Source organism: Panthera tigris, chromosome C2 (genome assembly GCF_018350195.1).
Source record: "Panthera tigris isolate Pti1 chromosome C2, P.tigris_Pti1_mat1.1, whole genome shotgun sequence".
NCBI classification, from domain to species: domain Eukaryota; kingdom Metazoa; phylum Chordata; class Mammalia; order Carnivora; family Felidae; genus Panthera; species Panthera tigris.
In genome coordinates, this window is record NC_056668.1 from 125792649 (window position 1) to 125809280 (window position 16632).

Genomic DNA, 16632 nt, shown 5'->3' on the forward strand with positions numbered 1-16632 from the left:
ACAAAATCAGACTTGTGTTCTAGAAAGATTACTTGGTGGTAGTGTGGAAGGTGGCCTGGAGCAGGTGAAGTCAAGGCAGGAAGAGAAGCTAGAAAACTTGCAGTATTCAGGGTGAGAAATGGTGAGGGTTCAGTTAAGGCAGGAGTAGTCATGGGGATAAAACCTGAAGGGTGGACCTGGCAGACTTAGAAACATGCAGTGAGACTCTGGAGCCCAGATGTGGAATTCTGGTGAAGAGACTAGATGGTGTATCAAGTTTATCTAGTTTGATTTCTGGGTGAATAATGTCAGCATCCAAGAGAATAAGGGATGCAGGAGGAGGAGCAGGTTTTTAGGTGGGGGGTTAGGGGAAGTATGTTTATATTTCCCCTTGTTTAGTTTGAGTGATCAAAGGAGAGATGAGATTCCTGGTAGGCAGTTAGATAAATGGGTCTGGACTTAGGAGAGAAGATTAGAGCCAGAGGTAAAGATTCAGTTTATAAATGGTAATTGAACCAGCTTTATGGGCAAATCACTCTGGAAGGAATGTGTGGAGCAGTTTTTAACTTGGGGTATCGTATCTCTCCTTCAGAAAGATTCATGATCCCTATGAGATTCCATACAGCAATTTGTTTTTTTGCCTGTGTGTATAATGAGATTCTCAAAGGGGTCTGTGAACCAAGATTACTGTGGAACACTGGAATGGAGTAAGAAGGATGGATCTTAATATAGAAACATGGGGAATACTGAAATTAAGGAGACGACAGAAGAAGAAGATGTAAGACGTTGAGGAGACAGTGTTAGGAGAGAACAGAGGAGAGCAACCCTTCCTTTTAAGGAAGAATGATCAACAAGAAATGCCCATTGGTTTGAGAGCAGCAATTTTTACCTTCCTTTAGAAGATTGAGTCTAGGGAAATACTTTAGTATATGAACAACTGGAAGGGAAATTGCTATAGGGAAGGAAGGTTGAAAGTAGAAATGTGAAAAGGTATGAATAGTTAGGTGGGTAACTGATGAAGGGAGGATTGGAGCCAGAGCAGTAGAGGATGGAAGACTTACCTTGGAGGAAAGAAGAAAAGGGTGTTTGTGTGTGTGTATGTTGGACAGGAGTGGCTGTGAGGACAGTGGGAAGTGGGGAAAGAGGGAGAATATTTAAATATGTAAAGCCTCTGGTAATTTGCAACATTTATTGAATTTTATTTTGAAACTTTTATAGAAAATTTCAACATACCAGATAGAACTTTCTGTGACCTCAATAATTATAGCCAATGGTAAGACTTTTGATAAACTCTATGAATCTTGCCATAAAATCTTATAATCATCAAATTTTAGGACTGGAAAGAACCTAGATAGTCACTTTATAGCTTTAATAAATGGAGGACCAAGTCTCTTATTTTTTTTTTTTTTTTTTTTTTTTTTTTTTTTTTTTTGAGATAGTGAGTGGGAGCGGGGGAGGGTCAGAGAGAGAGGGAGACACAGAATCTGAAGCAGGCTTCAGGTTCTGAGCTGTCAGCACAGAGCCTGACAGCGGGGCTCAAACCTGCTAACCGTGAGATCAAGACCTGAGCCAAAGTCAGATGCTCAACTGACTGAGCCACCCAGGCACCTCAGGCCAAATCTCTTTTAAAAGCACATCATTATTATTCATTACATATATTTACTCAAAATTGATCAGATTTGGACAGTTAACAGAATTAACTAATTATAATGAATGCCATATATGCACTACCCAAATCCCCACTCAAGAGTGAAGGACTTCATTCTCTTAATCACTGAGAGTGTTGCTGGGGCTGTCAGACCTTCCTGGGAATTGCCCTTGGACGAAGAGAACCTCTCAGTCAAGCTCACACCCCTTCCTGGGAGTAGCCTGTGTCTGAAGACCAGTCTATTAAAGACCTGGGTCCCTTGCCTCAACGTAGGGCATCCTTAAGCCCCATCTTAGTTCTGAGTTTCAGAGCTTCCAGTGGGGTCATCTGAGGCCTTTGTTGTGATTCTATCCCAGCCTAACTTGATCTTCGTCAGCTCCTTCCTTTTCCTTCCTTTCTCTGCAAGTGGTAATCCTGAGTGCCCCAGGGAAACTTCTGGCACACTTAAGAGTTTGAGTGGCTAGGGACCTGACTTCCAACACTGATGAACTTTAAAATTTCTTTTGATTTATAACAGATTTGCCAAACTTTAAAGGATTAACATCTACCAGTTTTCCATGTTTCTGGGAAATATCCAGGCAAATGTTGAAAGATAAAATTGTGTAATAATGTAATAAAAAATTTAATTTTATAGTGCCAAACATACAGAAAAAATCATTAGGACTTGTTTTAGGATGGGATAAAAAGAGGAATACTTTCTTAAACATGTTGAACAAAGATCTTGGCATTTAGTTAGCTTTTTCCCCTCCTTCTCCCATCATTCATTGTTTGTATTTCTGCTGTCTTGTTTTTATTGCCTATGTAAATTGAAAGTTGACCTTCACCCCATTTGAGATCAGACTCATGTTTTCATTGATTTTTCTTGAGAATTTTAAAAATATGGCCAATTTTTCTTTTGTGGTCATACTGTAGAGAATGGAAGTCTATGAAGTATATTTGAAACAAATACGGTTAGATTGAGTCTATACAAAAGTCTTGCCCTCATGGTTGAGGAAAGATGTGCCTAGCAGAATCCAAGACTACATTCCTAAACAAAATACTTGATTTTCTGCCTGCAGCATTTTGAGAGTGCCTTTCCAAGATCAAGTGTGCCACCTGTCATCATTCAGTCAAATGTTTTGTCATTGCTATAAGTTACCATCCTGTCTTGGATCCAAAAGCTTCAGAGCAATGTCATTTGGCTGGCAACAACATTCTTCTTGCTTTTAATAAAGCTCCCCTCTCTTTGTCAGTATTTCTTTTTGTTTATGTGACTGTAGACATATTCAAGGTGGTCAGTGAAGTTATCTGTGCCATTTGGAAAGGAATGGCTGATGAAATGTACCTTAACTTATTCAGAAGTAATTGCTTGATTCAGTAATATGCGTGAAACTGGAAAACTTTCTATTTAAGAACTCTACTTTTTTTGAGTATTTTAAGATAACCAGTTAGTACTATTTTTTTCTTAAGTTTCTTCAGGAATGATTTTAAGAAAATCTTGTGGAATATAATGATTTCATTTTAGTAAGTAAAGTTTTGTCATTTATTCTTTTCTTCCCTTTGCTTTATAACTCTAATAAGAGTTAATGGTTGCTTTTTATTTTCTAATTAGTTTTGATATGGGTCCATTTGTTGGGAAGCAAATCTAGATTGTTAGGGAAACATTTTACTGAGTTAATATATAGGAATGTATCTTTTGTGGTATCTCTTCTGTTTTTATGTTGCTTGCGTTATCAGCAAAAACAAAAAACTGCTTCCTGTCTTTTGTAGAATTCCACATGTTTTACAATTGATGGGTTCTGTACTATTTTAATTTTTCTCTTTCATTATTTTGGTAAAACTGGTTGAGGTATTATTTAAAAAGATTGATCTTTTTTTCCCCTCTTCCCAGATATTTTCCCATATATAGAAGTATTGTAAGATTTGTGTCTTCTTGTGGATTCCTTGAGTGTTTAATATTCTAGTTTCCAAGAATGCTTCTTGAGAAGTGGTATTACGGTTTTAATCATTAACCATGACCTGCCTGTGTGCATTTTTCACTTTCTGATAGTGGCATTTCAGGATGTTGTTCATGTGAGTCTTTGGCTAATTTTTCCTGATCCTCAAGTATCATCTCAGATACAAGTAAGATTTATATAAAATTACTTGCATTATTTGAGGTTATTGATTAGGCAATCCTTGTTGCTATAATAGAAGCATTTCTGGGAGGAGTTCTGGAGAGGGGTTGGTGATAAATACAGAATGTTTTGGTTCTGATAAATGCTCTTTTGTGCATATGCCATTTTACTTAGAATTATATGATCCATTTTTGTCAAATGCCAAAATTAAGCCATTGAGATAGATTAATTCCTTAAACCATTTTCTGTTTTTTTTTAAGTTTATTTATTTTGAGAGAGTGAGTGCATGCTGGAGGGAGGCAGGGAGAGGAGGAGGAGAGAGAGAGAGAGAGAGAGAGAGAGAGAAAGAGAGTAAATCCCAGCAGGCTCTCCACACTGACAGCTGAGTCCATTGCAGGGCTCAATCCCACAAACAGTTGAGATCATGACCTGAGCCGAAATCGAGTCAGATGCTTAACTAACTGAGCTACCTAGGTGCCCCACCATTTTCCATTTTTTTAAATCAGTTTTCGTTTTACAGAAATTACTTACATTGGGATCTTTTTTCCCCATATAAACTCTAAAATGAGAACCAGTGATTCTTTAGTCCCTCTGTTGTTCATGTCTAATTTGTTTATATTACATTTTAACCTGTAGTAGCTTTTGCCATTGTAGGTTTTATTTTATTGTTATTGCCAGTTCCAGTGTTCACTGGATCATTTTTTAGTCATTAACAACTTTTGCTAAACATTTGAGCAATAACCACTTTTTCTTTTTCTTGTGTCCCCTCTCTGCACTCCCTAAACTTAATTTCCCCCAGTAATCTGGTGAAAATATTAGTGGAGTTAAGTGCTGTCACAGTTAAAGTGGAGAAGCAGATCTTGCTTTTGTACCTGAGTAAGACCTAATTTACTTGGTAGTCTGCATGTCAACATAAAATGTATAGTATGGCTACTTTTACCAGTGGTATTTTGAAGTGAATGAATTGCCAGTTAGTTGCTTTTTTAAAAATTGGGATCATTTATGTGTTTAGAAGAGTTTGCTCAGAGATTAATGATATTCTTGTTTGCTTATGCCAGGGAGGAGTGCCTTTTCCTTGAATGGAGAAGGGGCAAGCTGATGTGGGACCTAGTTAAAATTTGTTTATTTTGGTGGTGGTGGTCTTTCAAACTTTAGCTGCTCTGTAAATCTTGATGCATTTATTCTCTTCAGTGGTAGGGATAAAATGCATGGCAACCAATCCAAATGCTAGCTTTGATATACTAAATACTGAAAAGTAATGATTTGAGTCATGTATGTTAAATCTGTGGGAAAGTTTTATGGCTAAAAAGCATGTTTATTGAGAAAAGTGTAATTTATAAAATCTGTTTAAAAAAATTTTTTTTAGCGTTTATTTTTGAGACAGAGAGAGACAGAACATGAACGGGGGAGGGTCAGAGAGAGGGAGACACAGAATCCGAAACAGGCTCCAGGCTCCGAGCTGTCAGCACAGAGCCTGATGGGGGGCTCGAACTCACAGACCGTGAGATTATGACCTGAGCCGAAGTCAGATGCTTAACCGACTGAGCCACCCAGGCGCCCCTATGAAATACGTTTTGATGGCTGAATTAAAGCCCTTTTCTAGTGCTTTAAAAGTTTTTTCTCAAAGCTAAGTATGGCTTAAAAATTACTTAGATTGTTGATTTAGGTGTGATAATGGCATTGCAGCTTAGAAGAAAAAGTATTTTGTAGTGATTAATACTGATGTTTATATATAGAGAAGTGAATTAACGATCTGGGACTTGTTTGAAATACTTAACAAAAGGGTATATGAAGCAAATGTAGCATAATCTGGATAATTATTAAATTTGGGTGGTAAAAATGAGGGGTAATTGTACTATTTTCCGATTTTGTCTGAAAATTTTATTGTAATAAAAAGTTTCACAAGATTAAGAACATTAAAAAGTCTGGTATTACGTATATTAGTAAATTAATTACCTGCAGTTCTGTATTCCTAGAAATTCCTAGAATTGCCATTGTGGTAATCTAAAACTAAGACTTAGTTTCAAATTATAATTGGCTGATTTGGGGATGGGAACAGTTAATAAGAGGGAGAACAGATAAACAATTAGTAACTTTTTTTAGTTGAGAAGTAAAAAATGAGTATTGAGTCGTTAGTCTTTTGGGGTCAGTATAGCATCATTTAATGTTTAAAACAGAATATTATCAAATTCATTTAGTTACTAGACAACTTGTATTATGTAAAGGAAATATTTCCTGTGATATATTGCAGGTTCAGGATTCAAGGCAATGCAGTGAGAAATTTTTCTATCACGAACAATACATTTTTTGAAATCAGATGTGTTTTTTTGAGCAAGTTATTTTTTGCACTTGAATGTGAAACTATGTGGAATATGATCAAAGCTAAAATTAAACTTTGCAAATTCTCCCCGCTTTTTTTTAAACTTAGAAAAAATTTTTAACTTTGTTTATTAAAAAAAATTGTTTATTTTTGAGAGAGAGGCAGTGTGAGTGGGGGAGAGGAAGAGAGAGAGGCTCTCTGAAGCAGACTCCAGGTTCTGGGCTGTCAGCACAGAGCCTGACACAGGGCTTGAACCCACGAACCATGAGATCATGACCTGAGCTGAAGTTGAACGCTTCACCGACTGAGCCACCCAGGCACTCCAAGTTTATTTATTTTAAGAGAGAAAGAGCACAAGTGTGCACGAGCCAGGGAGGTGCACAGAGAGAGTGAGAGAATCCCAAGCAGGCTCCCCCGTGCTGTCAGTGCAGAGCCCGCTGTGGGGCTCAAACCTACGAACCGTGAGATCATTACCTGAGCATCAAGAGTCAGATCCTTAACCAACTGGAGCCACTCAGGTGTCCCTCCTCCTCAGTTTTTATAGTAGAGTCTGCAGTGAGTGATACATTTCCCCTTGATTCATAATGCCCATCCATTTTATTTTCTATGTAAGATGTATTTTTACAGTTGTAGAAGTGTTATCTAACATTTCTTTTTTTGGATGGTGGGGAGGAGTTTCCTTGGGGGCATATAATAGGTATATGGGTAACACTTACCTAGCTCTAAGAACCCCCTGAATCTTTTTCAATTCTTCCTCCTATTGCTGGAGCTGCCTTTGTTGTGAAGTGTAAAGAACCCTCTGGGAAGCTTTTGGGAGTTAGGATGATTAGCTGAGTGCATAAAACAAGATTGCCTAAAGGCATCTTTAATGGTACGTTACAGATCAAAGTATTTCTGTTGGGGAATGATTGGACAATCCAGTAGGTAATACGAAACCAGGTAATGGAGATTCTTAAGAACTCAGTGGTGGTGGAATACTGAATCAGAGTTTTTGGATGCTTTCTAGTCTATTTTCAGTTCTCAGTATTAGACATACTCTCCTAATACCTCAGAAAGAGATACAAAGATGTGTAAGGTATAAATCCTTTAAGGTGTTTGGTATTTCAGGGGGAGTTTTGATTGAAGTGACTGTTGTAAAGATCAGTGATAGAATGAAGGCAGTCCTTACCACTTAGCTTGTACAGTTTGCATATTATTAGGGGTTACAAAATGATGACATTCAAATTATATCATGTGTTCTTCATTTATTAGCTGCAATTATTCCTGTAAAGAGAAACTTTTCATCTATGATTGGGTTACTTGGTAGTGTAGTTGATATATAGTTAAGTCAGAATACTTGAAGAATGCTTGCTCTTTATTTACCACTTTTGAAAGTAATGAGCTGGTTCACTAGCATCCTGAAACTGAGTTTTCCTTTCTTCCTTCCTTCTTTTCTTCCTCCCTCCCTCCCTCCCTTCCTTAAATCCATCCATGAACTCAGAGATTTGAACTTTTTAGATATGCTTCATTCCATTTTATTTATGCATGTTCAGATTTGTTCATGTTTGGTCAGCAGGAACCTCTTCAGGTTTGCTCCTGAGTCCCTTTAACACAGTTATGATCTTTGATAATTTCCTTGCTTCCTAGTAACAAGGTAATCAAAATTCATCTTGTCTAATTTATGTCACAGTTCTGGAAACAGTTATTTGTCCAAGAAGCCCTGATTCCTTTGAATAGGAAATTGTTTTTCAGTACCATTATCTGAGTTTATTGCTACTGGGGTTAGTCCCTTGCTTCCAGGCCTTTTCAGTGTGTAGTGCTAGGAAATCTCCATATTTAAGAAGAAAACATGAATTTATACTGATAAGTCAATTGAAATTCAGAACTACAGGATTTTCTGCTTAACTTTTTCTATCTTCTGACTTTTTCCTACTACAAAAACCACAAAAAACAGACTTTCAAGGATATCCACATTTACTTTATCCTACAGTAGACATCAACACTTTCACAGTAACTGCTGACACTTACCAACATTGCGATTACTGAAAAAACAAAACAAGGATGCTAGGATTAGTCAATTTTCTGTGTTACAAAGTCATTTAAAATAGTTAATCTTTGAATGGTTATACCATCAATTTGGTATAAAATTATAATTACTTGTTTTTCATTTTTAGGGATTTCTTTTAAAATTTTAGTTTGTGGGGTACCTGGGTGGCCTTGGTTGAGTGTCTGACTTTGGCTCAGGTCATGATCTCATGGTTCGTGGGTTCTTACCCACATTGGTTCTTACCCATGTTGGGTTTTGCACTGATATTGCAGAACCTGCATTGAAGAAGTCTGTCTCCCGCTCTCTCTCAAAAATAAACATAAAAAAAAAAAAAGTTTGTTATATAATTATGTAAAACATTTACATGGTTTGAAAGTTAAAAGCTACAAAACAGGTTAAACCCAGAATAGTGTAGTTCTTTCCCTGTTTGCTTTGTTCATTCTCTCCAATAGGTAGGGTATTCTTTTAACCTTACAGCTTATTCTTTTAAGCATATACATATGTATCTCTATATTCATATCTTCCCCATCCTACCTTAAATAAATTCAAGGGTATTTATTCTAAGAAGTCTTATATTGAGTGGAAGGTTGGATTTCATAACTACTGGTGCTTTGTTTTTTTTGTTTTTGTTTTTGTTTTTGTTTTTTTAATTTTAGAGTTGTGCAACCATCACCCTGCCAGGATATTAGAACATTTTCATCACGGCCAAAAAGTTCCATTGTGCCCATTTACAGTTAATCCTGGTACCTGGTCCCAGCCCTAGGCAGCCACTGTCCACTTTTCTGTTATTTCTAGATATTTTATATAAATGAAATAATACAGTAATGTACTATTTTACATCTGGCTTCTTTCACTTAGCATGTTTTTAAAGTTAATCATGTTGTAGCATGTATACCAGTGGTTCTTTTAATTGCTGAACAGTATTCTGTTGTATGAATATATACATTTTGTTTATCTTACCAGTTGATGGACATTTGGATTGTTTCCAGTTTTTGTCTATTGTGAGTAATGCAGCTTTGCATATTCACATTTATATGGATGTATATTTTCATTTCTCTTTGAGAAGGTTCCTAGGAGCAGAATTCCTGGTTTATATGGTAAAATGTATGTTTAACTTTTTAAAGAAACTACCAGACTGTTTTTCAATGTGATTTATACTTTACATTCTCACCAGCAATACAGAAGGGTTCTAGTGTCTCCACATCTCTGCCAACTGTTGGTGTACTTTCTGTCATTTTGAATTTATCCTTTCTAGTAGGTGTGTAGCAGTGTGGTAAGGTTTTACTTTTAATGATACTGAGAATGTGTTCATGTGCTTATTAGACATTCATTTTTTTTGGTGAAATGTTTCTTTAAATCTTTTGCCCATGTTTAATATAGAGTTGTCTTTTTACTCATTTGTATGAAATGTTTTAATATAAGCCCCTTATTTACTTTTTCAAATTTACATTTACAAATACTTTTTTGTATATACAAATACAAATGTATTTTGTATATACAAATACAAATGTATTTACAAATACATTTACAAATACTTTTTCACAGTCTGTGGATTATCTTTTCATTTTCTTAATGGTGTCTTTTGAAGCACATATTTTTAATTTTGTGCAAATCCATTTTATATTTTTTTCCCTTTTGAAGATTGTGTATTGATGTCACATCTAACACTTTGCCCAACCCAAAGTTATGATTTTCTCCTGTGTTTTTCTTCTAGAATTTTAGGTCTTACGTTTAGGTGTTTGTGATCCATTTTGAGTTAATATTTGTGTGTGTTGTAAGATAAGGATCTGAACAGTTCTTGGTTTTTGTTTTTGGCATTTGAGTATTGTCCCACGTGATGTGTGGAAAATACTCTCCCTTTTGAATTATCTGGGCGCTCGTTGCACAAATCAGTTGACTATAAATGTAAGAATTTTCATTTTGGACTCTCTTTTCCATTGATTTATATGCTTATCCTTTTGGCACTACCACATTGTTTTGATTACTGTAGCTTTAAAGATGATTTTGGAATTTGATAGAATAAGTCTTCTGACTTTGCTGTTTTAAAAAATTGTTCTGGCTATCCCAGGTCCTCTGATTCCCTAAGAATTTTAGAAACAATCTGTCAATTAAAAAACAAAACGAAACAACTCACCTGAGATTCTCATAAGGATTACATTGAATTTATAGATCAACTTGGGATGAATTTTTTTTTTTTAACTTTTTTTTTAAACATTTATTCATTTTTGAGAGACCGAGACAGAGCATGAGCAGGGGAGGGGCAGAGAGAGAGACACACAGAATCTGAAGCAGGCTCCAGGCTCCGAGGTGTCAGCACAGAGCCCAACGTGGGGTTCAAACCCACAAACTGCAAGATCATGACCTGAGCCAAAGTCGGACGCTTAACTTTCTGAGCCACCCGGGCGCTCCGGGGTGAATTTTCATCTTGTGTTTAACCTGGGCTTATGCAGCCTCAGGCTGCTAAGAACTGTGCTGTTTGCCTTCTCCAGCTGAGTAGCTTCCGAGAAGTCACTTTGAGTGATCATGTCTCTGGGTCTTGGCTTTATCCTCTGCACTAAAAATGGAGTGAGTCCCCTGCCATCACAGCAGCTTCTGGTCCTCATAGGGTAACACTGATGGAGCTGGGTGGTGGTCAGGGAGAACTGGGCAGCCCCAGACCAGAACACCACAGATTCTCAATGTTGTTAGTTGAAATCAAGCTTATTTTATTTTATTTTACTTTATTTATTTTGTTTTATTTTATTTTTAAAAATTTTTTAATATTTTAACTTTTTTAAATTTTATTTTTTTAAATTTACATCCATATTAGTATAAAAATCAAGCATTTTTGAAACATAAATGCTTCTCAAATAATTTTATGTCTTTGGAAATGAAAATGACTCATTTTGTAAAAAAATTTTCAGGTTTATAATTGCTTTTAAGGGAGAAGGTTTGCTGATTCCACTTGCCTATGATTCAAAGTACCTTCTTTCCTATGCCTGAGTCTTAAATTACATAGTTTGTATGAGAAAATAGGTGCTGCTTTGATTTTATTGCTAACTATTTGTCCTGAATTGAGGACCAAGCACATTGCTTCTTTGAGGAGTAGGATGGAAATAGGGACTGAATCTAGTTGCTTTCCCCTTCCTGACACACAACCTACACAGGTCATTTTTAATTTGGGAGTTATATCTGGTTGGAAGACTATTTTCACTTTTATACGATACTGCTTTACTTCAGATATTTGTGGTTTATGACTAGGATCGTTTGTATTTTGTCAGAAGAATTTGAGTCAGGTAATATGCCCCTTTTTTCCTTTTGAAACATTTAAACATAATTTTTTTTTGTCATTGTATTTTGATTTTCTGTAGGAGAACAATTTGAGTTTAGTGTAGTACTTCCTTTTTTCTTTTGATACATGAACATAGTTCTTTTTCATCTTAACTATATTTTAATCTTTTCTTAGTTTATGATTAGTGTATATAATGTAAAATGGTTTGAAATTATACTTTTTTGGGTGAAGATGCCTTGGTACTGACTAATACCCTTCAACAGAGTTTAATGAGGGTGGGGACTAAGTGTCTCTTTCCCAATGTTTAATACAAAATAAACAGTATGATTTTGTTCAGTACGTTGTAGCATTATTGTTTTGCATTAGGTTGAAGTTCCAAGGGTTTTAAGCTTAGTTTGTGCTTTTGGTGACTGATCTTCACCTCTTTATAGCCTTTGGAGAAGAGCATAAGAAAGTGGACCAGAACATACTGTTTGGGAGAGAAACATAGAATCAAGGAAGATTCTGGTTTGAGATAAAGGAATGGGGAATATGGCATGGAAGTGAAGTACACTATTGAGTATTTTTCCATTTCCTGTAAGATCTGTTTTTTGTTACCTGGTCTGGTGAGTTTAACCCATCTCAGTAGATTACTTAAAATCTCATCTTAACTTCAGTATATGAAGTCATAAGTTTGTTTTACTAAAATCTTTGCTTTCCTCCTTTTTCCCTCTTAGGACATTTGCTACAAGATCCTATTGCACCCACCAACTCCACCTGCCAACATTATGTCTGCAAACCTTGTAAAGGCAAGAAAATGATGATGAAACCTTCATGTAGCTGGTGCAAAGACTATGAGCAATTTGAGGAAAACAAGCAGTTAAGCATCCTAGTGAACTGCTACAAAAAACTATGTGAATATATAACACAGACTACATTGGCACGGGATATAATAGAAGCGGTCGACTGTTCTTCTGATATTTTGGCTTTGCTTAATGATGGATCATTGTTTTGTGAGGAGACAGAAAAACCCTCAGATTCATCCTTTACTTTGTGTTTAACACATTCCCCTTTACCTTCGACCTCAGAACCCACAGCTGATCCTCAAGCTAGTTTATCTCCAATATCTGAAAGCACCCTCAGCATTGCTATTGGCAGTTCTGTTATCAATGGTTTGCCTACTTATAATGGGCTTTCGATAGATAGATTTGGTATAAATATTCCTTCACCTGAACATTCAAACACAATTGATGTATGTAACACTGTTGACATAAAAACTGAGGATCTGTCCGACAGCTTGCCACCTGTCTGTGACACAGTAGCCACTGACTTATGCTCCACAGGCATTGATATCTGCAGTTTCAGTGAAGATATAAAACCCGGTGATTCTTTATTACTGAGTGTTGAGGAAGTGCTTCGCAGCTTAGAAACTGTTTCAAATACAGAGGTTTGTTGCCCTAATTTGCAGCCCAACTTGGAAGCCACTGTATCCAATGGACCTTTTCTGCAGCTTTCTTCCCAGTCTCTTAGCCATAATGTTTTTATGTCCACCAGCCCTGCACTTCATGGGTTATCATGTACGGCAGCAACTCCGAAAGTAGCAAAATTGAATAGAAAACGATCCAGATCAGAAAGTGACAGTGAGAAGGTTCAGCCACTTCCAATTTCTACTATTATCCGAGGCCCAACGTTGGGGGCATCTGCTCCTGTGACAGTGAAACGAGAGAGCAAAATTTCTCTTCAACCTATAGCAACTGTTCCCAATGGAGGCACAACACCCAAAATCAGCAAAACTGTACTTTTATCTACTAAAAGCATGAAAAAGAGTCATGAACATGGATCCAAGAAATCTCACTCTAAAACCAAGCCAGGTATTCTTAAAAAAGACAAAACAGTAAAGGAAAAGATTCCTAGTCACCATTTTATGCCAGGAAGTCCTACCAAGACTGTGTATAAAAAACCCCAGGAAAAGAAAGGGTGTAAATGTGGGCGTGCTACTCAAAATCCAAGTGTTCTTACATGCCGCGGCCAACGCTGCCCTTGCTACTCTAACCGCAAAGCCTGCTTAGATTGTATATGTCGTGGCTGCCAAAACTCCTATATGGCCAATGGGGAGAAGAAGCTGGAGGCATTTGCTGTGCCAGAAAAGGCCTTGGAGCAGACCAGGCTCACTTTGGGCATTAATGTGACTAGCATTGCTGTACGCAATGCTAGTACCAGCACCAGTGTAATTAATGTCACAGGGTCCCCAGTAACAACGTTTTTAGCTGCCAGTACACATGATGATAAAAGTTTGGATGAAGCTATAGACATGAGATTCGACTGTTAAATCAGTGGGTCTTTAAACCTACCTCTGGTAGGGAAATAGCTACAGTTTTACGGCAGCTATGGTTTTGTTGGTTTAACTTGCCGGAGCTCCTGCATATAGATCACTTGTATCAAGTGTTTTCATTGCTAAGTTATATGTGTTAGTGTCGGGGAAATAGTTTGCAGATAATGGAGGAGTAACCCTACAACTATATGTCCTTAGTTCTTACAGAACCTCATAGTTTGAGAACAAATGCTGATGCAACTGATTTATACAAAATGAACTTTGGCAAGGAAAATAACATTAACCTCATTGTTTATGGTCATGCTTTGTGCATAATCAAAGTTTATGATTAAAGTGTAAGGAAGTGGTATCTAGTCAGTCCATAAAGATTGTGCTAATATTTTGTGAAAAAGTAGCCATTAGTTCAGGAGACTCAGTGCTGCCTTCAGATGCTATTGATGTTTCTCCTGTTGAAAAGCTGATGTGTCCAGCTCAACCTTTGTGCTGATGTAATACCATTTCTGATCATGAAAATTGGCTACTGGTGTATGTAGCAGTTCTTAAATCAGCAGTATTATGAAAGAAAATTTGCCCCTCATTAGAATGTTGAAATCTGTCTTTTAAAAAGTGAACAAACTGAAATTCTGTCAGACTGCAGATGTTTAGCTGTTTATGCTATAGAACTCTTCTGAATTGAGTCCCTTTTATAGTTAACGTCTGACTCATTTCTAGGAAAAAATTTGAAATCCTTCCTTCACTTTTAGCAATGTTATGATTAGATAAATGAAGTGGAGAAGAGCAGTTTTATTCTGAAGGTAATTTAGATTATAAAATGTGACAGAATTTTAAAAAAAATTATAAAAATTTTTATTTAGAAGTTGGGATTTATTTAAAATAATTTTGGAATAATGCCCCAAAACTTAACCAGATTTATGCATTGTATTTATTGCTATTGGCCACTTCTTTGATTTTTTTTTTTTTTTTTTTTTGTTCCTCTGATAGTTTCATCCTTTATTTTGAATATGCCCCTTCTCTTTTCTTTCTCTTTCGGTGCTATTTGTTATGAAGGCTTCTTTATAGAGGCCAAATAAAAATGCCTTTTTATGAAGCCTGTGCATTTAGGTAGGTTTGAAGCTAGGAGGTTTTTTTTTTAGAATGCTCTTTTGCATGTAAAGCACAAACTGTGTTTCAGTTTAAATGCATGTCTTCCCTTTAATTTTTATGGGGGAGACAAGTACAAACATTCTGTTGAAGGGAAATCTAGTCAGTTGCTTGAAAAGAGCACAGCCCAAACAAAACAAGGACTGACTAGGTTGTAAAGAAATGACCTTATGATTTAAAAGAAGAATTGCTGCTTTGACAGTGCTTATTTAAAGAAAAATACTGCTGGAAAATTTCCAATTTCTACTACGTTCACCATCTCTGATGAGATCTGACATGTTGAAGTTATGTTTTGATTTGGCACACAGCATGTTCAATGATGGTTACTCACCTAGTACAAGACATGGAGAAGAAACCTTTGGACACAGAGCAGATGACACCTCCTTCTGTTTTGTAGTGTATCCTGGTGTCATTTTCTGTGAATGTGGTCAGGTAGAGTTGTTTTTGTTGTTGTTGGGCCTTTTTTTTTTTTTTTTTTTTTTTGTCTCTTTTGGTGGGGTGGGGGTGGGCTAAAGCCATAGGAAGAAAAATGTGATGTATGTGTCCAGTATGTACTATTTTGTTTTTGTTTTGCAAGAAGAGTTGAACTATTTTTGATAACAAGAGTAAATGGTGGAAAATGCTTCTTAGTTGTCTTGTCTTTATTTGCTTTCCAAGTTTTGGAATTTTATTTAATTCCTCTAAGTGTTAGCAGTGTCTTATGCAACATGTATTTGCCTAAAGTTTGTAACAGTTTTGTGTTGAACTCAGATGCCCTGCTATATAAACTTGTAAATCTGTTCTTTATTCACTAATGATCACTGCAAAAATGACTAGAACTGAGATTGTACACATGGATGATTAGGATATATTTTGCAAATCTCCCAAACTTTCCTAATATTATGATCTTAAAATTCATAGAATACTTTATTGCTTCCCAAGTTTGATAATTTTAGTTTTGTGTTTTTTGATGCATGGGAGGTTGGCAATATAGACAAAGCGGAAATCATTAGTATGTGAGGGCCTTGATTGTTATGTAATATTGCCAATGATGAATTCAGGTTGTTTTTAGCACAAGTTTCTCTTTTTTATGCTGGTATTCTCACTGCCACATTTTTGGAAACCTGTATTACACCTTAATTCTATCAATAAATGTTAGTTTTCTAATTCTATGTTGTAGAATACTGAGGAGTTTGGGATAGCATGCTCTGAATGGCCTATATTATATACATCTGGGGAAGAATAATTACAGTGCCTTGATTTTTATATTGTTTTTCTTTATACCATGAGTTATTTAGGAATGCTGACCAGTGGCTAACTAGGGATGATTAAGAAATTATTACTGAAGTAACTGGATTTACTTTATCAGGATTTGAAACCACCAAAACAATAACAGCTTTTAATATGACACATCTTCATTTGTTCTTTGAGTCTTTGTTATTAATGTACGTAATCAAATGATCTTTCACCTTATTTGGTAGAGAATTTTTATAGCTGGTGATTTATCTTTTTGGTTAGCTTCATTAAGTCTACATTTCTGTGCAGAGCTATAATATGGATCTAGGATAAAGAATTTCTTTTATTTCACTCTGTTCTTAGTATTCTTGAAACAATTCTGTGGTGACCTTGAAGAAAAGTCTTATAACAGATGAAAAATAAAATTTTCTTTCCTGTATCATAGGTGACAAATACAAAAATGCTTTAGAGAATACTGAGTTCAAAGTATAGTGTTGGAATCTAATACTTGGATGATATTTTAACTTTTCTCCCTCCTTTCTAAAAAAGTTTTACAGTTTTTAAAAAAGAATACATTATATACAAGGCTAAAGTTTTTGATCCTTGTAAACCTCTTATTCCCAATA

General features: G+C 36.0%; 1 protein-coding gene across 3 annotated transcripts in view; it reads left to right on the forward strand.

Annotated features, from left to right (window-relative positions):
* MSL2 (MSL complex subunit 2) overlaps positions 1-15942 on the forward strand; it is a 35412-nt gene extending 19470 nt beyond the window's left edge. For all 3 annotated transcript variants that reach the window (XM_042956218.1, XM_042956217.1, XM_007087410.3), the window contains one exon: positions 12057-15942. In XM_042956218.1, coding sequence (XP_042812152.1) covers positions 12137-13648 — 1512 coding nt within the window. In that variant the 5' untranslated portion in view covers positions 12057-12136 and the 3' untranslated portion in view covers positions 13649-15942. The remainder of the gene's footprint in view (positions 1-12056) is intronic.
* The last annotated feature ends 690 nt before the right edge of the window (positions 15943-16632 follow it).